The sequence below is a fragment of the Macaca thibetana genome, chromosome 14 (genome assembly GCF_024542745.1).
Source record: "Macaca thibetana thibetana isolate TM-01 chromosome 14, ASM2454274v1, whole genome shotgun sequence".
Lineage (NCBI taxonomy): Eukaryota > Metazoa > Chordata > Mammalia > Primates > Cercopithecidae > Macaca > Macaca thibetana.
In genome coordinates, this window is record NC_065591.1 from 16,990,120 (window position 1) to 17,012,677 (window position 22,558).

The 22,558-nt window shown below is 36.4% G+C and overlaps 2 protein-coding genes across 4 annotated transcripts in view; both read right to left on the reverse strand.

Annotated features, from left to right (window-relative positions):
* Positions 1 to 15,099, reverse strand: part of LOC126936175 (olfactory receptor 5D13-like) — a 69,331-nt gene extending 54,232 nt beyond the window's left edge. For all 3 annotated transcript variants that reach the window (XM_050758644.1, XM_050758641.1, XM_050758642.1), the window contains exons 1-2: positions 14,834 to 15,099; positions 4,079 to 4,188 (exon numbers count right to left, since the gene is read on the reverse strand). The gene's annotated coding sequence lies outside the window, so the exon portion shown is untranslated. The remainder of the gene's footprint in view (positions 1 to 4,078; positions 4,189 to 14,833) is intronic.
* On the reverse strand, positions 7,790 to 8,934 carry LOC126936111 (olfactory receptor 4C15). Its single transcript, XM_050758555.1, has one exon. The coding sequence runs from the start codon at positions 8,825 to 8,827 to the stop codon at positions 7,790 to 7,792; it is 1,038 nt and encodes a 345-aa protein (XP_050614512.1). The 5' UTR covers positions 8,828 to 8,934.
* Positions 15,100 to 22,558: the final 7,459 nt, after the last annotated feature.

The following is a 22,558-nucleotide window of genomic DNA, read 5'->3' on the forward strand; positions in this document are numbered from 1 at the left end:
ATTAGTACCTTGAGATTGTCTTGCTAAGAAGTAACAGCATTAAGGTTTTAACTCAGTTCTATATGTCTCCTATGTTAGTAAAAAATCTTAATTGAAACATCTTTTCAAATGGCCAAAAATATAAAAAGTATTAGGAAGTTGATGCAGTGATTATGAACTGAACTTTTTTTAACTTTAAGATGGGTGGTGGAATATGATGAATAGAGTAGTATGCACCCTAGAATCACACTACATAAATCCAAATCCTGGCTTTGTCAATTTACAGCCTTGTAACTTTAAGAAAAATATGTGAAATCTTAGGCCTAATTTTTATCTGTAAATCAAAAGTTAAAATAGTTTCTATTTTATTGGCTTGTCATCAGAATTAAAGAAAATAATATTCCTAAAGAACTTAAAATAACAAATTTAATATGAGCTTTCATAATAAAATAGATTTTTCAAAAAATTAATTTAAATCTATGTTTTTTATTAATATAAACCACCCATATTTATTAACAATGTTTTTCTTTTGTTTTCAAAGAATGTAATTTATAATTGGAAATAAAGTTTAACTCAAAATAACACAGTCAAGTTTTGTTTTAATAGGATTAAATAAAAACCTAAGAGAATTTTAAATGCATTGGTATCACTTTAAAATGAAAAGAGGGAGTCTTTATGGAACATGTTCCCGTATCTGCACATTTGCATCATCAACTTTAAATAGTCCATATGTAAAGGAAAGAGAGGAGCATCCTTCTGATGTGAGCGTATAAGAGATAATCATAAAGTGGGGCAAAGGGACATCAATTTAAGTTGGTGTCTGGCATGTAACTAAGGTTTAAAATAGCAGAGATAAGAGGTGAACAAACTCTAGATTATCATTTACACATAGTTAATAGCACATGACCTGGAATAGTGTATTCTACTTTTCACTCTTCTGCTTCCTCCTCTATTCTTCATTTCACCTCAGTGCTGACACAAGGTGGAAGAGACATATTATTGAAAATCTGCTTATATTGAGGTCCCACAAGAACAATTTTGGTTAATTGATTGGACTACTGAATACTTAGTGAAATTTTCCTTCCTCTTTAACCTTCTTTTCCCTTGCCTTCCCATCTATTTTCTACCATGCTTTGTACACACACTTTTAGAAGACACCGTTGAGAGGCAGGGTTGTAAAAACAAAGTAAAATTAGTGGGGAATATACATGGGTAAATAAGCATAAAAAAACATGCTCAACAGTATCTGTTATTAAGGAATTGCAAATTAAAACAATGAGATACAACTATACCCCTATTAGAATGGCCAAAATTCAAAATAATAACACCACCACATGTTGACAAGGATGTGGGACAACAGAAACTCTTATACATTGCATAGAAGAGGAAATGAAAATTGACATTGAAGAAGCTTAAAGTTTTCCAAATACATTGAACCTAAAAAGATTGCCATAAAGACACATTGTAAATAAAATGCTAGAATAAAAAGACAAAGAGATTGATCACAGAAAGTAATGTTAGCAGCACGGCATAATAGGAGTTCCCCATTTTCACTCCCCTGACGATGACAGAAATTCAACCAGCAACTATCCAGAGGCAAAAAAATACTATCACGAATATCCCAGACCTCGAAAGTGAGTCTGAGAAAGACTTTTGGACCAGAGAACTGAGGAAAGCCACATTTTCACATCTTCCTCAACCCAGGAGCCAACTGCAAGTCAGTGTTATCCATGGAGGGAGCCTCTGCCCCCATTCAACGCCAGCAGCTGCATCATGACTTGACCAAGCCTCAGTACTCTGCTTAAGACCACCCCAGGCTGAGATCAAGCCCAAGTCAAAACATATCAAGCATAATTTTAGGCCCTGCCATACTTGTGTAGCCTAACAGCAAGCCCATCGACCTCACCCAGTTTCAGATTCCAGCACACAGCTCTGCAAAACTACAGATTCCAAACAACCATGGTGCATCTAGGAAAGACAACCTGTCACCTTGCCTAATCAGAGATGTTTGTAGTGCCAATCATCAGCTCCGCTTGATGTCAGAGTGATCTCATCAGTCCATGGAGCATAACCATCAGTATCGTTTAACCTCGGAGCACAAAACATTATCCAGCAGCACTAGATAACCCAACACCATGGTCTGCCTGTCTGGAGTTGCTACCAGCCAGCTCATCCAGAACCCAGACTAGACTAGTAATAAAGGTTTATCACTGCCAAAGAACAGCTTCAAAAGCTAGAAGAGGTGGTTATCTTCTCAAATGCACTGGCATCAATCTAAGAACACAAAGATTATGAAAAGTCAGGTAAACATGACACCACAAAAGGAACTAATAAATCTCTAATAATAGACTCAGAAGTAGTGGAGATCTGTGAAACAACTGACAAAAGAATTCAAACTAATCCTTTTAAAGAAGTTCAGAGAACTTTAAGAAAACATAAACACAAAATTAAAAAAAATTTGGAAAACAATGAAAAATGAAAGATTTTACAAAGAAATAGAAACAATGTAAAAGGAAAATCAAACTCCAAGAGATAAAGAATAACTACATTTAAAAATTCAATAGAAAGCTACAAAAGCAGTTTTGAAAAAAAAAAAAAGAAAAAAATCAGTGAGCTCAAAGATAAGACATCTGAAACTATCCAATTAGAAGAGCAAAAATAAAAAAGAATGAAAAACAAAAAAGAAGGCCTACAGGAATCATGGGACATAATCTGACAAACTATCATTTATATTTTAAGAAGTTTATGAAGAAAAGAGAGCAAAAGATCCAGAAAACGTATTCAAGAAAATAATAGCTAAAACTTTGCAAATCTGGGGAAAGCCAACATCATCCAGGTGCAGGAAGATTAGAGGTCACCAATCAAATTCAACTGAGAGAGGAATTCACCAAGACAATCATTATCAAATTATCAAAGACAAAGAATACTGAAAACAGCAAGAATTTTAAAAATTTTTAAAAATTCACATTCAAAGAAACCCAAATACAGCTTTCAGAAGATTTTTCAGCAGAAACTCTTTAGGCAAGAAGAAATTGGGATTATATATTCAACGTGCTGAAAACAAACAAACAAACTGTCAATTAAGAATACTTTACCTGGCAAAGCTGTTCTTCAGAAACAAAAGGAGAAATAAAAACTTTCCCAGAGAAAGAAAAGTTAAGGAAGTTCATCACCAGGAGGTCTTCAGAGGAATTACTGTAAGACTGATAATTAATAGCATGACACATACGAAACTAAAAAAATGTCAATGGCATAAGTAATTCATACTCAGAATTCTCTAATGCTGTAAGATTAGTGTGTAAAGAAATTTTATCCATAATTGAGGTTTAAAAGACAAAACTATTGAAAACAACTGTAGCTACAAGAAATTGGTAAGGCATAAAAATTACAAAAACAAATGTAAATGTTGACATCAAAATCATAAAAGGTGAATGGGATGAAAGTATAGAGTTTTTGTACGCAATGAAAGGCGGCAAGTTGTTATCAGCGCAAAGTATCCTGTTATAAGGGTAAGATATTTTATGTAAGCCCCATCGTAACCACAAAACAAAAACCTGTATTATTTTCACATAACATGAAAAGAAAGAATTCAAAGCACACCACCACATAAAACCTTCAAACTACAAAAGAAGACAACAAGAGAGAAAGAATCAAAAGATCTGAAAAAAAAAATCAGAAAACAAATTATAAATGGGAGTAGTAAGTTCTTACCCATTGATAATTACCTTAAATATAAATGAGTTATATTCTCCAGTAAAAACATTTACAGCAACTGATTGGATTAAAAAACAAGATACAACTATATGCTTCCTATAAGAGGCTCATTTTACTAGTAAGAACACACATAGATTAAAAGTGAAGGAATGGAAGAAAATATTCCATGCAAATGGAAAACAAAAGAAAGCAGAGGTAGCTATATTTATATCTCAAAATAAACTTTTAGCCAAAAACTGTGAAAAGACACAAAGAAGATAATTCTATTAATATAATGATCAAATGATTAATTCACCAAGAGACGTAACAATTAACTATATCTGCACCCAACAGCAGAGCATATAAATACATAAAGAAATTGTTAGCCAGTTGTAGTGATTCATACCTGTAGTCCCAGCTACTCTGTAGGATGAGGCAGAAATATCACTGAGTCCAGGAGTTCGAGGCTGCAGTGAGCTATGATAGCACCACTGCACTCCAACCTAGACTCCAGCCCTGTCTCAAAAAATAAAAATAAAGATAAATAATTTCGATAATATTGAATATCGAAAAAACTAAATGAAAATAATTTTAAAAATCAATTATTAAATATTCTGAAAGGAGAGAGTCTGACATAAAATAACAGTGCCTCATATTTAAAAATGACCAGATCCATTGAAACAAGACAAGAATGTCCATTCTCAAAAATTTATTTTTATATTTAAATTAGTACTGAAAGTACTAGCCAGAGCAATTAGGCAAGTTAAAGAAATAAAAGACATGCAAATGGGAAAGAAGAAGCACAATTATCCCTGTTTAAAGATGACATTACAAAATACAAAAACAAATACAAACATGTTAGACCTCAAAAAATACAGCAAAGTTGCAGAACACAAATCAAATACAAAAATTAGTTGAATTTCTATACACTAATGACAATGTCACTGAAAAGGATATTAAGAAAATAATCCCATTTAGGATAGCATCAAAAATAATAAAATTATTTTATTTTATTTTATTTTATTTTATTTTTGTAAGACAGGTGTCACTCTGTTGCCTAGACTGGAGTGCAGTGGTGCAATCATGGCTCATGGCAGACTCAATCTCCTGGATTCAAGCCATCCTCCAGCCTCAGCCTCCCACATAGCTGGGACTACCGGCATGCACCCCCTACCCAGCCTTTTTTTTTTTTTTTTTTTTTTTTTTTTTTTTTTTTTTGTAGAAACAAGGTCTCACTACATTGCCCAGGCTTGCCTCAAATTCCTGAGGTTAAAGAATCACCCCACCTCAATCTCCCAAAGTGCTAGGATTACAGGAATGCACCACCATTCTCAGTCAAGAATAAAATTTGTAGATATAAACTTAACCAAGGAGATGAAAGACTTGTGCTATAAAGCTACAAATTATAGATGAACAAAATTAAAGAAGACATAAATAAATGAAAAGGTACCCTATGTTCATAGATTGGAAGACCTGACATTGTTAACAGTTCATACAACAAAGGGACCAACAGATTCAATCCAATCCCTATCAAAATTTCAGTGGCTTTTTATACAGAAACGAACAAAAATATTCTAAAATCCATGCAGACCTCGTAAGAACCCAGAATAATGAGAACAATCTATAGAAAGAACAAAGCTGCAGATACCACAGTTCTTGACTTCAAAATATTTTACAAAACTTATACTAATTTTAGCAGTATGACCCTAGCATAAACCCAGACATATAGTCCAATGGAACAGAATAGAGACTCTGCAAATAAATCCAGGCAGATATGGTCAACTCATCTTCAACAAGAATGACAAAAATACACCCTAAGGAAAAGATAGTCACTTAAACAATGTTACTGGGAAAACTGGATATCCATAAGCCAAATGACAAAAACAGACTCATTGTACAGCATAGTTTAAAAATCACTTCAAATTTAATTAGAGATTTAAAGACAAAGACCTAGAACTGTAAAACTTTTAGTAGAAAAAAAAAAATACAGGAAAAGATTCATCACATTGGTCTTGGCAATGATTTCATAGATACAACAACAAAAGCACAGGTAACCAAAGACAAATAAGATAAGCGGGATAGATATGAAGGGCGCGCCCAAGATGGCCGAATAGGAACAGCTCAAGCCTCCAGCTCCCAGCGTGAGCAACACAGAAGATGGGTGATTTTTGCATTTTCTTTTTCTTTTTTTTTTTTTTTTTATTATACTTTAAGTTCTAGGGTACATGTGCACAATGTGCAGGTTTGTTACATATGTATACATGTGCCATGTTGGTGTGCTGCACCCATCAACTGGTCAGCACCCATCAACTCGTCATTTACATCCGTTATAACTCCCAATGCCATTCCTCTCCCCTCCCCCCTCCCCATAATGTGATGTTCCCCTTCCCATGTCCAAGTGATCTCATTGTTCAATTCCCACCTATGATCGGGAACATGTGGTGTTTGGTTTTCTCTTCTTGCGAAAGTTTGCTGAGAATGATGGTTTCCAGCTGCATCCATGTCCCTGCAAAGGACACAACCTCATCCTTTTTTATGACTGTATAGTATTCCATGGTGTATATGTGCCACATTTTCTTAATCCAGTGTCACTGATGGACATTTGGGTTGATTCCAAGTCTTTGCTATTGTGAATAGTGCTGCAATAAACATACGTGTGCATGTGTTTTTATAGCAGCATGACTTATAATCCTTTGGGTATATACCCAGTAATGGGATGGCTGGGTCAAATGGTATTTCTAGTTCTAGATCCTTGAGGAATTGCCACACTGTCTTCCACAATGGTTGAACTAGTTTACAGTCCCACCAACAGTGTAAAAGTGTTCCTATTTCTCCACATCCTCTCCAGCACCTGTTGTTTCCTGATTTTTTAATGATTGCCATTCTAACTGGTGTGAGATGGTATCTCATTGTCGTTTTGATTTGCATTTCTCTGATGGCCAGTGATGATGAGCATTTTCTCATGTGTCTGTTGGCTGTATGAATGTCTTCTTTTGAGAAGTGTCTGTTCATATCCTTTGCCCCTTTTTGATGGGGTTGTTTGTTTTTTTCTTGTAAATTTGATTGAGTTCTTTATAGGTTCTGGATATTAGCCCTTTGTCAGATGAGTAGATTGCAAAAATTTTCTCCCATTCTGTAGGTTGCCTGTTCACTCTGATGGCAGTTTCTTTTGCTGTGCAGAAGCTCTTTAGTTTAATTAGATCCCATTTGTCAATTTTGGCTTTTATTGCCGTTGCTTTTGGTGTTTTAGACCAACCATCATTCTCAGCAAACTATCACAAGAACAGAAAACCAAATACCGCATGTTCTCACTCATAGGTGGAAATTGAACAATAAGATCACTTGGACACAGGAAGGGGAACATCACACACCAGGTCCTAATGTGGGGAGGGGGTAAGGGGGAGGGATAGCATTAGGAGATATACCTAATGTAAATGACGAGGTAATGCGTGCAGCACACCAACATGGCACATGTATACATATATAACAAGCCTGCACGTTGTGCACATGTACCCTAGAATTTAAAGTATAATAAAAAAAAAAAAATTCACCAAGTGACCTGAAGGAGATGGTAATAAACCCATGTTAAATGATGGAATCATATAATACAGAAAAACCCACATTTGAGGTTCTGCAAATGCTCTGGTCTGCGCCCTTCTTGAGTCCTGAATTTTTTTTGTTTGTTTGTTTCATTAGAATCACTGACAACAATGTCCTAAATATAAACTTCTTACTTGAAATGTAAGTTTGAGTAAATTTCTCTTCCTATTCTGTAGGATATGTGTGTCTTTCCTCCACAAAGGTTTTTTTCTAAATCAGGAAGTGAATTCCCAGCAGTCTAACAAATAATTTTTCTTGTCATTCTTTTTTTATTATTAAATCCCAACTATGCATAAAATTCAACTCTCTTCAGTTTGAACATGAGAATACTGAGTTGCCAGCTCAGAGTTGATGAATGACCTGAGGGTGGAAACATAATTTTTCTGATCCCACATTAATGCTTTTTTTCTAGCATTACTTTATATCTTGCCATGAAAGGTATATCTCATTAAGTTTTTACTTAAGATCATTTTGACCTTTTTTACTCATAACTTTGGATTTTTTTAAGTTTAACATTTTATTTCTTATCAGAAACCACCATCAATCTGTTCCATATTCTCCTCATGGCCTGATTTACTTCCTTATTCCTGAAAGTGTAAATCAGAGGATTGAGCAAGGGAGTTAAGATGGTGTAAAATATTGCCACCATTTTGTCAACGGAAAAAGCAGATGGAGGTCGTGCATATACAAATATGCATGGGGCGAAGAACAAAATCACAACAGCAATGTGAGATCCACAGGTGGAGAGAGCTTTCCAGCGCCCTTCAGAACCGTGGGTTCTCAGAGAGAGCAAGATGACAGCATAGGAGACAAGCAACAAGGAGAAGTTTATGATGCAGATAAACCCACTGTTGATGACCACCAAGAGGCCAAAGATGTGAATATCAGTGCAGGCAAGCTCTAGTAATGGGTACAAGTCACACATAAAATGATCGATGACATTGGGGCCACAAAAGGGAAGCTGGACAGTAAAAAGAATTTGTATCATGGAATGCAAGAGGCCCCCTGTCCAGGCTATCCCCATGAGAATGCCACAGAACCTCCGGTTCATGATAGAAGAGTAATGCAAGGGCTTGCAAATGGCCACATAACGATCATAGGCCATGACTGTGAGGACAATCACCTCCACCCCAGCAAAGAAGTGTTCAGCAAAGAGCTGCATCATGCAGCCTTCAAAAGAGATGGTTTTCGTGACATAGAGGGAGTCCACAATCATCTTTGGGGTGATGACAGAGGAGAAGCACGCATCCAGGAAGGACAGGAAGCCCAAGAAGAAGTACATAGGGGACCCCAGAAGAGCAGGGCTGCTGAGTATGGTTACTACAATTAGCATGTTGCCCCCAACAGTTGCAATGTAGACAACCAAAAATACAGCAAATACTATTTCCTGAACATTTGGATTCTGTGAAAGTCCCAGGAGGACAAACTCAGTTACGAAGCTTTGGTTTTGCATGTTTTCCAAGGAAAAGATGAAAGCTCCGACACGGATCATGTGGAATCTGCAATTAGGACAAAGTAAAATTTGTTTCAAATCAATTTGTAGTATCATAGTCATCAACAAGTTGGTTCATCCATATGCAAAATTATTGAGTGCTTCTGTTGTCATTGAAAACATAAATTAGAAATTCTTGGAGGTAGCACTGACATATCAGGCAGAATTATGATGGAGATAATTTAAAGAATACTTGAAAACAACCAGAGGTTCAATACGGCAAAAGGATATGTGGTAGAGAAGAGAAGAGAAAGAGTTTTCATATCAAGTGCCAGCTTTGATCATTTACTAGTGGCTTCCTGCTGTGAATTATTGAGAAGTATTCTGAAGTTACCTCTCAATTATGAGAGAAAGAGCATTGTAACTTACTTATTCCTGCCATTGGCATGAAATCAGAGCAGGGATAACCAGCATCCCATTCCTAATCAGGAGACTGCTTTATCTACAATTAGAAGAAAATAGCATATAGCTCAAGAGACACTTAAAAATTATGGCTGCTCTTCAAATATTTCTTTAAAATATTTAAAATGAATTCATTCTGAATTCATTCTTTACAAAAGAGAAAGATCTCTAGAAAGTCCCTAACCTGACATTTAATTCATGAAAAGTATGCACTAAGTGCCGAGGGTTTTCTTATCTGTCATTTTAAAATGAAAATAGAAGTTTATCATTATTATAAAAGTAATAATGTCTACATCAGAATGTTGTTATGATGACTAGTGAAACAATGGAAGGCTCAGGACCGACTGCCCTAGGGAGTAGTCTGCATTAGGTCTTATTATCCCTATTTGATTGCTGGGAAACTCATGCTTAAAGAAGTTAAGTTCAAGCAAATAACAGACAATCTGGGATATTAACACAGAACCTCAGGCTCCAACACCCAATTCCTTTCCACTGGATCAGCAGAGAAAGGAGTGGGGATATTCCTTTTCCAGTAAGAACTGCAGAGTAGGAGTGGCCTTTCTACAAACACTTGCATGTACAAATTGGCATCAACCACATAAGTAAGGAAGAGAAACAATATATTGAATATAAATATATTTATATTTTATAAATATATAAAATATATTTTAGAGCCAAAGCGGGAAATAGGATGAGGTGAAATGAGTAAGAACTTCAGCTCCAGACTCATATAGACCTGGGCTCAAGTCCAAGCTCTCCTACTCGTTCTATGGCATGTCAGAACAAGTCACTTCAGAATCTTGAGGTTTTATTAATTATTTTCCAATTTTTATATAGTGTAATCAGGTCTAATGAAGTTTAATTCCTAAAAGTATATGTTTCAACTTTATATGCATTATTGTGTACCAGAGTGTTTATATATAGCTTACCTACTCATCTCTCAGGATTATGGTGATGGTCAGATTTGAAAATGTGAACATTTTACTTAGGATAAAGTGCTCTTATCAATTGTAGTAACTATTTACTCACTTAAAAAGTCAGCCATCTTATCTACAAAAAGCTTTTCTATGAGTCATCTAGATAATGACTCTCCAACTTTTGACTTCATTTCCACAGGCAGACACAGCTTTAAAGGATAATTGTGTCTTCACCTGTACATATAATTGAAATATATTTTTCAATTACCATATATATGTGCATGTGTTTGAATATATGTATATGTGTATATTTATATGTATATATACCTCTGTTTAAAAAATAGGTGAATAAAAGAATAAAGGGATTTATTTAGAGATTTAAATAAGCTGATTTTTATGAATGTCAGAGTTAACAGAAACAATTTAAAGTGTTAATAAAACTAACAAATATACAATTGTATATGTTAATATACATTCTTTTTCTTACTTTAAAACAGTCATTTCCATTTTTCAGGTTCCATTTCTAAGCAGTGTCTGCACTAGGAATTCCATATCCAGTTATAAGTTATCACCAAGAAAATATGAGCTGAAACAAACCTTATAAGGTTATTAGATAAATCAATAACCATTTATTGCAAAGTAAAGCATGGCAATAAATGATCCAACAGTGCTCATCTTAGCCTAGAACCAAAGCGGGAAATAGGATGAGGTGAAATGAGTAAGAACTTCAGCTCCAGACTCATATAGACCTAGGTTCAAGTCCAAGCTCTCCTACTCGTTCTATGGCATGTTAGAACAAGTCACTTCAAATTCTTAACATTCTCAAAGCCTCAGCTTCCACTTCAGTACATGGATATGGTAAGAATGTCTATCCATACATATCTTGTGAGAATAAGATAAAGCAATGCAAACAAAAGCATTGATGCAGTAAGAAGCATAGAAGATCATGCTGAGTGGTGAGAACAAGCTCTCAGAGCCATTGACACAGAGCAGAAATAACATTTTTACCCTAATTTTTGCTTTACCAAGACCAAGGTGGTTTTACTCATCCTTTTATTAATTTACAAATGTTAAATATCTTATTTGGTCGGTCTCAGTGCAGACATGGTGTTTTAAAATGCACAACACTTTTAAATGTCTTTAGTAATCCCTAAATAAAGTACTGTGGCCCCCATTCTGTCAAGTATCCACTCCTATTTCAAATAACTTCATCGTACATAGAAAACCTAATTGGGTTGGAGATGGAAATAAAGACAAGGCTCTATGTTAATCTAATAATTAAACGATTCTTAATCTCTCCACTTCCTTTATCTGGGCTGCTCTAAGAACAATAACACTTTAGAATTAAAATATTCATTAGATATAAAGAAACCAACCACTTCTTTCAGATAAAAGGGATTTTGAAAATTAGTGTGGAAACTTTGACAATAGAAAGTATAGCATCTTCATAATTTATGGTAACAAGATTTATGGTTTTAAATCATTTTAAAATACTCCTAAATGTGATGTGTTGTTTCAGATTGAATCCTAGAATAGAAAAAAGACAGGAGAAAAAATAATGAAATATGAATAAAATCTGGTGTTTAGTTAACAGTATATATCAATGTTCATTTCATAGTCTTCACAAATGTACCATGGTAATGTAAGATGAAAACATTAAGGGAAACTAAGTGAGTAGTATGCAGAAGCTCTCTATAGTATCTTCACAACTTTTCTCTTAATCTAAAATTACTTCTAACGAAAAGTTACTTAAAAAGTATTTTTTTTCTGCTATTTTTTTATGCTAGCAATCCCAGCTTCATCTACTAGTCGCATACCATGAACAAAACACTATGATTCAGAATCCTCTACTATAAAATAGATAGAAACATTTGAAGCTTCCTCACCCATGAGAGTCCAATAGATAGTTATTCTGAATGTGTTCTGCAAAGTACAAATTAAAAGTAAGATATGAAATCTTTATGTCAATATTATTTTTAAGCAGCATCTACATACACAAAGTGAGCTGGAAAATTGATCATAAGAGTATAATACATGTGTTCAAAACTATACTATTTTTAAGCTACATCCCTTCTAAAATTACAGTAAAACTGCTTAATTCATGTCATCCTTTTGGAAAACATATTAGTAAATAGCTTCAGAATTATAAACATGTTTATTTTCTTTATACTAGTAACCTCAACTCTAAGAACATATTCTAAAAGTGAAATGAAATGGGAAAGTTTTATAATAAAAGATGGTGCAATGTCATTTACAATAGTGAAAATTGAGAAATATGTAAAATATACAATCATAGGAAGATATTTATCTAAATTAGACTATCACAAATTAATATCACATGGTGCTATAAATAAAATACTAATTAATGACACGAGGACATAGAAGTCGAGGCATTTTCACAATATTTTAAGTGAGAAAACAGAAAAAATATAACTCTCCCCATTTGTATAGATATTTGTAATATAATTTTATGATCTAGAAGGAAACATAAAATGACAGAGACTCTATTTGTTCTGTATATCTTGTATTACTGTAAGAATATTTAAAACTAAACATTAAGTTTAAAACTCACACCGCCATATTTTCCATCATCTAAACAGTTCAAAAAGGAGGTAGAACTTGGGGATAATTCATTTGCACACGTGAAACTAATATGTTAACATAACACAGAATCAAATACTAAAAATTTTAAACTTCCTGTACTTTCTATAAATAGTCATATTATGGGCCCTGCCCTCTCCACCCTTTAGACATTCATTTTGATATCAATTTGAAATTCATACTGTCCTATAGGTAGAGGCTTATTTTGTTTATATTTCTCATAGAACATTCCATGGTCTTTCCTTTCTTGATAGCCATACCCTTAATATGCTGGAGTCACCCCTGAGACTGCCCCAGGGCCCCTCACATCATGAACTGTGGTTGCTGGGCCATTTCTTGGGCTGTGACCTGAGGAAGTGGCCTCCTGATTCCCCTCTACACACGTTGCCTACTATTTCCTTCCCATCAGTTTTAACAACAAAACTAATTCTATTTGTCCTGGAAATAATAGAATTCCTATTTCAAGTATGAAGTATATACAACATTCAAAACTATAAGAAGAATTAGTGGTAAGGTTATCATTATAAGTAATGTTTTGTAGTTATAGTTCAAGCAGTAAATTTTAGAGACATTTATGTGGACGTATGAATGCATATTAGTCGCATTTGCATACATTTTTTCCAAATAAATACTGTTAGGACAAAGAAGAAGAACAAATTAAAATCCTATTTGTAATTATCCTCCCTGTTAAGTTTCTTAAATCCACCACATTTTTGATCCAGGATTATTATTCAACCATGAAAAGTTTATTCCTGGCCTGTCTAGCTAAGCATGTTCCTTTCCCTGGCAACCTGGGAAATAATGTTCTCTTCAACTTTCAGAATTTCAGATCATTTCCTCTCCTTTCAGTGTTGCTCTGTTAATTTCCCTAAATGGTCCAACTTTTATACTATTACTTTCTGGAATTTGAAGGAAAAAAAAACCCTTTTTCTTTTTCCACTTTTCCACTGGTGTCCTTTCTCCTATTAGATGCCTGACCCTTCCTTTTTACTTTTCTTTTCTTTTCTTTTCCTTTCTTTTGAGACAGAATTTCTCTCTTGTCGCCCAAGCTGCAGTGCAGTGGCATGGATCTCATCTTACTGAGACCTCCACCTCCCCTCCTGGGTTCAAGCACTTCTCTTGCCTCATCCTCCCAAGTAGCTGAAATTACAGGCAGCCACCACCACACCTGGCTAATTTTCACGTTTTTAGTAGAGACGGGTGTTTGTCATGTTGGCCAGGCTGGTCTTGAACTCCTGACCCCAGGTGATCTGCCTGCCTCAGCCTCCCAAATGCTAGGATTACAGGCATGGGACACCGTGCCTGGCTCTTTTTTTTTTTTTTTCCTTCTGTTTTCTTAGTGATTTATCTCATTTTAAGGAGGAGACAAAGCCATGACAACTAGCGCTAAAGCAATTCACAGCTTCAGGCATTTAAATTTTCCTAAACAATTCTAAGAAAGGAACTTAAAGCTACTTATGACATCAAATGCACTTGGGAAAAGTGAGGGAGCCATGGTTAAAATCAGAAGAATTTACTCTGTGGCTTGAGTCATGATTTCTCATCCTTGGGGTCTTTCTCAGGGCCATTTGTGAGGGGATAATTGTGGAAAGAGTAATGTTTCATTCTATGTCAGTAAATATAGTCACTATCATTCTATATCAGTAAATGTAATCATTATTTAGCTCTGTAAATGATACAGTAGTACTTGAATTATCCATGTTACATCAGTTTTCTTTATACAGCCTCAGGAAATTCTACTCTTTAAAACATCAGGAAAGTGGCAGCATTAGAGGATAAATGATAATTATTTTATTAGACTTGAAGTAATTAGGTGCTTTGGTCCTCCAAAAACCACCAGCTTGCAGTTTGTTATAACAGCTGCTGTTTACTGGGTACCTATTATGTGTCAAGTGCCATTCTATGGTCTCTGCATGTATTATTTTATTTGTTTTGGCATTCTTTGAGCTTGCTAATATTATTGTCCTCATTAAATATGAGGAGTCAGAGAATCAGAAAGGCTATGCAACTGCCCAAGTTTACAATTATGAAGGTAGGCTCGTGCGTAGCATTAAAATTTGTATCCTGACCACAACACCCACACTTTAAAGCACTCCAACGCAACTTGAAATCCTCTCGGAAAATGCAAAAATGCGAATTATAACCTCACCATTTATCAGTTCCTTGGAAATTTTGGTGATGCCCAGTCTCCTGTTCTCTATAGTGAAGAGTCCATCCTGTGGCTAAAGGTGAGATTGTTTCCAGCTCTTCCTTCTACATTTAATAGACAAAGGAAGAGCATCTTCGGCAGGCGAGGCAGGCAGTGTTCCCCACTGCTTCTCAGGTGCTGTCTTCAACATGGTCTCAGGAAAATCAATAAATAAATGAAGGAACAAAAGTTTCCTCCTTGGTTTCTAACAGGAATTTAAAGAGGTTTCCCTGCGAGGTCATGAACTTGAAGAATAGCTCCTCCATTCCCCACAGGGTTTTGGTAATGTCCCATCAGTATGATTTGCTAAGATGCAATTTTATGTTTGCATTTGCTCAAGAGTTTGCAAAACAACTTTCATGGCCCTGATAATTAGAGTTCTTTGTTTGTTTGTTTTAACTTCTCCTGGGTTTCTATTTGAAGATGCTTTCCTTTCCCTTTGTGTTCAGGAACAGAACACTGTGTACTGTGATGAAATATGTCTCTGCAGAATTTGGGGAAAATGCCTACTCACTACGCCCTAAAGAGTGATTTCTGGGACGAGGCAGCATTAATCAATAAGGACAACATGTGTTGTTTTGGGACTGTGGTAGCAATGAGATGAGTGCTTATTAAAGAATAACATTTTATGTATAGGTATGCAAAGAGGTATAGAGTAATTGAAATGTGATTTTTTTTTCTTGCAGAAACTGATCTTGAGATACCATGACTTTAAAAATTACAATCTCTAGAAAGTACAGTTCCTAGAAATTAAAGGAATTTTTATCTTTTTATTTTATTTTATTTGAAAAGAATATATGGTCTGTTTAAGATAACGTAGCATTGAGACTGAAGCTTGAGGGACGACTTAAACTGATCACCTCAGGTCCCTTTAGAAAGGGACCACATCAAACAATTGGCTGCTTTCCACAGTCTCCAAACATTTTTACCTATTTCTTTGCAAATATGTAATTTTTAATTTTATCATTGATGAATGACATGCATACAGAAATACACACACAAAGCATTCAGGTAAAGCTTGATGAATTATTACAAGACTAATATACATACGTAACCAAGAAGTAAAACCAGCCTGATTTATATCACCAACAATCACTTTCTCCCTCCTTCTCCCATAAAGGCAACCAATGTCTTAAGAGCTAACATTGTACATCAACTTTCTCTTTTTTTTTTTTTTTTTTTTTTTTTTTTTTTTTTTTTTTTTTTTTTTTTGAGACGGAGTCTCGCTCTGTCGCCCAGACTGGAGTGCAGTGGCGCGATCTCGGCTCACTGCAAGCTCCACCTCCGGTTCACGCCATTCTCCTGCCTCAGCCTCCGGAGTAGCTGGGACTACAGGCGCCCGCCACCACGCCCGGCTAATTTCTTTTTGTATTTTTAGTAGAGACGGGGTTTCACCGTGTTAGCCAGGATGGTCTCGATCTCCTGACCTCGTGATCCGCCCGCCTCGGCCTCCCAAAGTGCTGGGATTACAGGCTTGAGCCACCGCGCCCGGCAACTTTCTCTTTTTATACAACTGTTGTATTATAAAAAATTTTAAACATATACAAAACAAATAAAATTGTATAATAGACCCCATCACTCAACCTCAAGAGTTACTAATCATGTGTCATTTTTGTTTCATCTGTACTTCAACCCATTCACCACCTCCCACTTCATTCTTTATTTTCAGTTCTTCTTTTGGTGTGTGTGATATCCTGCCTATTTTTATATCTACTCATATCCCACAGAAAAATGTAGGATTGAAGAGATTCATCAAAAAAGTCAAGGCCCAGAAGCACTGTTACTTCAATTGCCTAGGAATTTACAGAGAAGTGTTTTCTTGTCATGGGATTTTAGATGTGTGTTCTGAAACAGAAGAGTCACCTGGCATAGACCACAGTCCTGGTTACGGTGATATTTTTAAAATATCACTCAGCAACAAGACCAGCCATTCATTCTGGAATCCTGGTTCTCACTTCAAACCACAGTTATACTGTTAGAATCTTCTACTTTATCCCATGTCCTGCTTTGCTTAATCCTTTATTAGTACTGTAACATGAAAATAAGATTGTAAAGATGGGCCAGGCATGGTGGCTCAAACCTGTAATCCCAGCTGTTTGTGAGGCCGTGGCAGGAAGAGGACTGAAGCCCAGGAGTTTGAGAGTAGCCTGGGCAACAATAGGGAGACTTCAACTCTACAAATTTGTTTTTTAAATTAGCTGGGTATGGCAGCACTTGCCTGTGGTCCTGATTACTCCAGAGAATGTGGCAGGAGGACTGCCTAAGCCCAGGAGGTCAAGGCTGCAGTGACCTCTATTTGCACCACTGCACTCCAGCCTGGTTGACAGCGCAAGATCCTGTACCAAAAAAAAGAGAGAAAGATTGTAAAGATGGAGTAGGGAGATAACATAAGAAATATATTATATTTGCACAGTTATGAAAAATAGAATAACTCTGAAAAGTTTAAATAGTTTAAATCAGAAAAGAGAAAGACAGAGACAGAGAGAGTCATAGTCAAGGAGAAGAAATAGCGGGTGAAGGAATAGCCATTTTTTCTTGTAGAATTTATCCAATACTCTACTCTTTCCTAAAACTCTATCTTCATCATTTATTAAATTAAAAAAAAAATTGTACTAAGTTTCCAAAGACAGGTGGCTCAATTTCTGGGCAATTCCTTATCATGCAACCTATAGCAAAGTTATTTACAAACCAGAGCTTCAAGAAATGTTCCTGATATCTAATAGATCTAATCCTCTATCCCTATGCTTCTCACACTTTTTATTACCAAGGCTACTATTCAAACCTGGGCCCACATTCATATGCATTTTAGAACTGGTTTATCAGTTAATGTAAAAAAATGTTTCATCTTTATAGAGGGAGGAATCTGAGGGTATTAATTCATCATAAAATTAATGTCTCTAAAATCAGGGTCTCCCCTAGAATGTGCAAAGTCAGCCAAATATGTTTTGCAGGAACTCTGTTTATATAATCAGGTTGATGTAAAAAAAATAGTTTGACTGAAGAGTGTATTACAAAATTTCTGAGCTAGTGTCTGATGTAGTGATTTATTGGATGGAGATTTAGAATTGTGAGCAGAGAAGAAGTACCTATGTACTTGCTTATTGTCCAACCAGAGCACATGAAAATTCTTCTTGGTGCCCAAGCATCTCTCTTCCCATTCAGGTCCAGGAACCATCTCTTCTTGTTTTTTGCAAACCCTGCTTATGTTGAAATAATGCCTTTGCACTTCTTTCATACTATTTATTTAACTCTATTTTACCTCATTACTTATGATGTTACATCATTTATGGGGCTGTCCACTAATATGGGATTCCAATGACTCTCTCAAAGATATTTTCTTAATAATGATCACAGACACAAGTCTGATAACCAGAGGCTGCAAGATTATCTGAACAAGTTCCTTCCTTGGTCATGTCGAATTGACCTTTTGGAATTTTAAAGCGTTAATATAGAACTACAATTCTTCCAACCATGCCTTCTCTTGAGCACATTAGACTATAATCATGGTATTCCTGGAAAGTGATATCTTTTGAAAGCCCTACCTTCCAAACACCACCAACAAGGCAGAGGACAGATGAAAAAACTGACTGGGGAATCAAGAAAAGTGGTTTCATTCATACAAGACATGTCCCTCATCTCATATGGCTTAAGACCAACACAGGAGAATACAATGTTACCATCCTTGCTACCAAAGGAAGCAAGAGAGGGCAACCATTGGACAAGTCAGTCAACACTCCAGAGCAAAAGTCTTTAAAGCCCTTGAAATGAATAAGCCTAGCCACCCATACAGAACTTCCTGACACATAGCATAGAGCCTGCAGAAGAGCTGAGATGGCCTTTCTGAGTGCCAACATTAAGGATGCATAAGACGAAAGATGTCTGCCACCACTCTTAGCACCTGCAGGGCCGGAGATGCTGGCACCGCATCAAAGCATGAACAGATAAAAACTGATGAGGCCCCACACACATTTCCAAGGCCAAGTGTTGGTAAGGGGTCATTTATATCCCAGAACTTTGTCCCTGTCCTATGTCACCCAGAATCATCATGTCAACACAATTCTAGTGAGCAATGTAGTACAATCCCATGAGAGAAATAATGAACTCACCTCTGGAAGACATTTGCTTGTCAAGCTGTACTTCTGCTACTCTGATCCTGGCCACAGAGCCTGGGATAACTTCATAGATGCAGCAGCCAGAGCTTCTGAGGACGTCTGGGTAATCTCATGGAATAGAGTGACAAACAGCATCCCAAACAGAAAAGACAGGAAGGGGATCCATGCAGTTGGGTCTGGGCTGGGATGCCCCATCAAAAAAAACTGCCCATTCACAGATACTGAAAGAAAACGTAGAAAATTTTAATGAAGACACTCCGAAGTCTGGACTTCAGAGCAGCAATCCTACTTGTACAGGAGGAGTAAGGACAGTACTATCTAAAATATTATCTCTGGACTGGGTGCAGTGGCTCACACCTGTAATCCCAGCACTTTGGGAGGCTGAGGTGAGCGATCACTTGCAGTCAGGAGTTAGAGAGACCTGCCTGACCAACATGGTGAAACCCTGTCTCCACTAAAAATACAAAAATTAACCACGTGTGGTGTCCACACCTGTAATTCCACCAACTTGGGAGGCTGAGGCAGGAGAATCGCTGGAACCTGGGAGGCAGAGGTTGCAGCAAGCTGAGGTCGTGCTATTCCACTCCAGACTGGGTGACAGAGTGAGACTCCATCTCAAAATAAATACATTATTTCTTCCCATCTAAAAACAAGAAGTGAGCTGGTCATGCAGATGATTGGAAGAAAGTTTTCCAGGCTGAGAAAATAGCCTATGTAAAGGTTTTATAGCAAGAGTATACCTGGCCAGTAAGAGGAACAGAAAGGTTATTTGTTGTAAGAGGGGTGTTCAGAGAAATCATAGGGCAGCCAGAGTATAGCTGTCAGATAGTTAACAATTACAGTAGTTTTAGATTTTACCCTGAATGACATAGAGAGCTATTGCAAAGTTTTGAGTAGAGGTGCGAAATGATGTGACTGACTTGTGAATTTAAAAGACACTACACCTCTGAGTGTAGTGTTGAGAATCAAATACGGGACTGGGGGAAATTGAAATAAAAGCAGGAGTAGGTAAGAGGCAATTGCAATAATCCAGGTAAAAGATAATGCGGCTTGGAACTGGGTGACAGGTCTAAAAGTGATTAGAAATGGTTGAATTTGGAATACATGTTGAAGATTGAGTCTATGGGATTTCCTGATAGACTGGATTTGGGGTATGAGATAGACCAAATGTACCATCCACTGAGATAGAAAATGTGATTAGAGTAGGGTTGAGAATGGGGGAAGAATCAGAAGTACATCTCTACACCTGTTCAGTTCAAGGAATCTATTAGTCATTCAGATGGAAATGACATGAAAGAGATTGGATTTCCAAGTCTTAACTTCAAGACAGAAGTCTGAGATGGACATATTTACTAATTGGGGAATCTCGGTTATGTTTGGAGAGTCTGACAAGGAAAACTGATGTAAATGTTGCTAATTGATTTAATAAAATTAGAAATGAAAAGTGACCATTAAATGTCATGATACAGGGGTCATTGGTGTCCTTGAGAAAAGCATTTTCAGAAAGTATTAGATATTGAGTATGACTAAAAGGCACTATCAAAGAATGAAAAGAGAGAAGTGAAAGACAAGCATAGATATCTCTTGAGTTTTGCTACAAAGGAGAAAGAATGGAATGGGATAACAATTGATGAAAGAAGTAGGCTCAATGGAAGGATTGTTTTTAAAGAAAAGAGAGATTTAAAAATTGCTTCTTGGCCACGCGCGGTGGCTCTCGCCTGTAATCCAAGCACTTTGGGAGGCCGAGGCGGGTGGATCATGAGGTTAGGATCATGAGGTTAGGATCGAGACCATCGTGGCTAACACGTGAAACCCCGTCTCTACTAAAAATACAAAAAAATTAGCCGGGCATGGTGGCGGGTGCCTGTAGTCCCAGCTACTCGGGAGGCTGAGGCAGGAGAATGGCGTGAACCCGGGAGGCAGAGTTTGCAGTGAGCCAAGAGATTGCGCCACTGCACTCCAGCCTGGGCGACAGAGTGAGACTCCATCTCAAAAAAAAAAAAAAAAAAAAATGCTTCTTTTCTGATGTAATGATCTAATAGAGAGGGAAATGTCAATGAAAGAAGAAAGAGAAGAGATTGTTAGACCAATGCCCTTGTGTAAGCAGTAAGAGCATGACCTCAGTCCAGCACACAACAAAGTGGTTTTCTTGGCTTTGGATTGGGGAACAGATAATCTATGTGTAGTAGCAGGTAGGGAGACAGCATATAAGTGGATGCATGTTGGCAGATTGGCACAGCTTACATATTTGTGAGAGTCTGGAAGTTCTCTTCTTATCACTTACATTTTCTCAGTAAAATGGGAAGGAAGCTCACCTTATGGTTCAATCAATTTGCAGTAGTTTTTAAGGCATATCTCCTTTATTTTAAAGTACCCTTCTATTCCTAGTTTGCTATGCCTTTATATCATGAATAGAACTAAATTTTTAAATTCAAATATATAGATATTCATGATTAATAAACTATTAATAACAGTAAGCACTTATAAAAAAAATGAAGACCAAGATTTATTCCAGAAGTCAAGAGGGTTTTAAAACAAAAAGTCAGGCATTGAGCTGCTAGGTAATGTGTTTTATTAGTAAAAGTACTTAATGTGAATTAATTTGGGGGATATATAGAATACAGAAGAGAAGGAATTTTTTTTAATATAACTGACCATTAACAATTTTGGCCTGAATGATCAGAAGAGCTCTTATCTATTAAGTAGAAGATGTAGATTCTAGACCTACTTCTGAAACTATAAAAATTATCAAGCAGATGACAAATATTTGAAGTTAGGGATCTCATTATGATCCTTTCACTTCTTTTCTGAAGACATGTAAAATGAACCCAGGTATTTAATCCTAAAATATTATGGCTTTTCCTATTTTTAATTTCTTTTTTGAAACAGTGTCTTTCTCTATCACCAAGGCTGGGTAGAGTGCAGTGGCACAATCACAGCTCACTGCAGCCTCAGACTTCTGGGCTCAAGCAATCCTCCTGTCTCGGCCTCCCCAGTAACTGGGACTACAGGCACACACCACCACATCCATCTTCTTTTTTTTTTTTTTTGTAGAGATGGGGTGTCACTATGTTGCCAGGGTAGTCTTGAACTCCTGGACTCATTCAAGCCATCCTCCCACCTTTGCCTGCCAAAGTGCTGGGATTACAGGCATGAATCACTAAGCTGAACCCTAATTCTAAAATACTGTTAAGCAGACAACAAAAACTATGTTCTACTCTTGACATAGCAAAAGTTAAATGGAAGCCATATGCAAAGAATTTTGATGCTAAGTTTCTGAAGTCATCAATAAGACCATGATGGGTAGGGTTTTTCTTTATTTATTTGCCTCTTTTTTGTTTTTATTTTTTATAGATTTTAGGGGTACAGTGCAGTTTTCTTACATGGATATATTTTGAGGTGGTGAAGTCTGGACTTTTATTGTACCCATTGTTCAAATTGTGAACGTTGTAACCAATAGGTATTTTTTAGTATTCCATGGTATATTGATATACACACACACGCACACAGCATATTTTCTTTATCCAATCATCTGTTGATGGACACTGATGTGGTTTGGCTCTGTGTCCCCACC

Bases quoted from the DNA above. Each gene is read 5' to 3' on its own strand.
- LOC126936111 (XM_050758555.1), bottom strand. From the start codon at position 8,827: ATGACTATGATACTACAAATTGATTTGAAACAAATTTTACTTTGTCCT.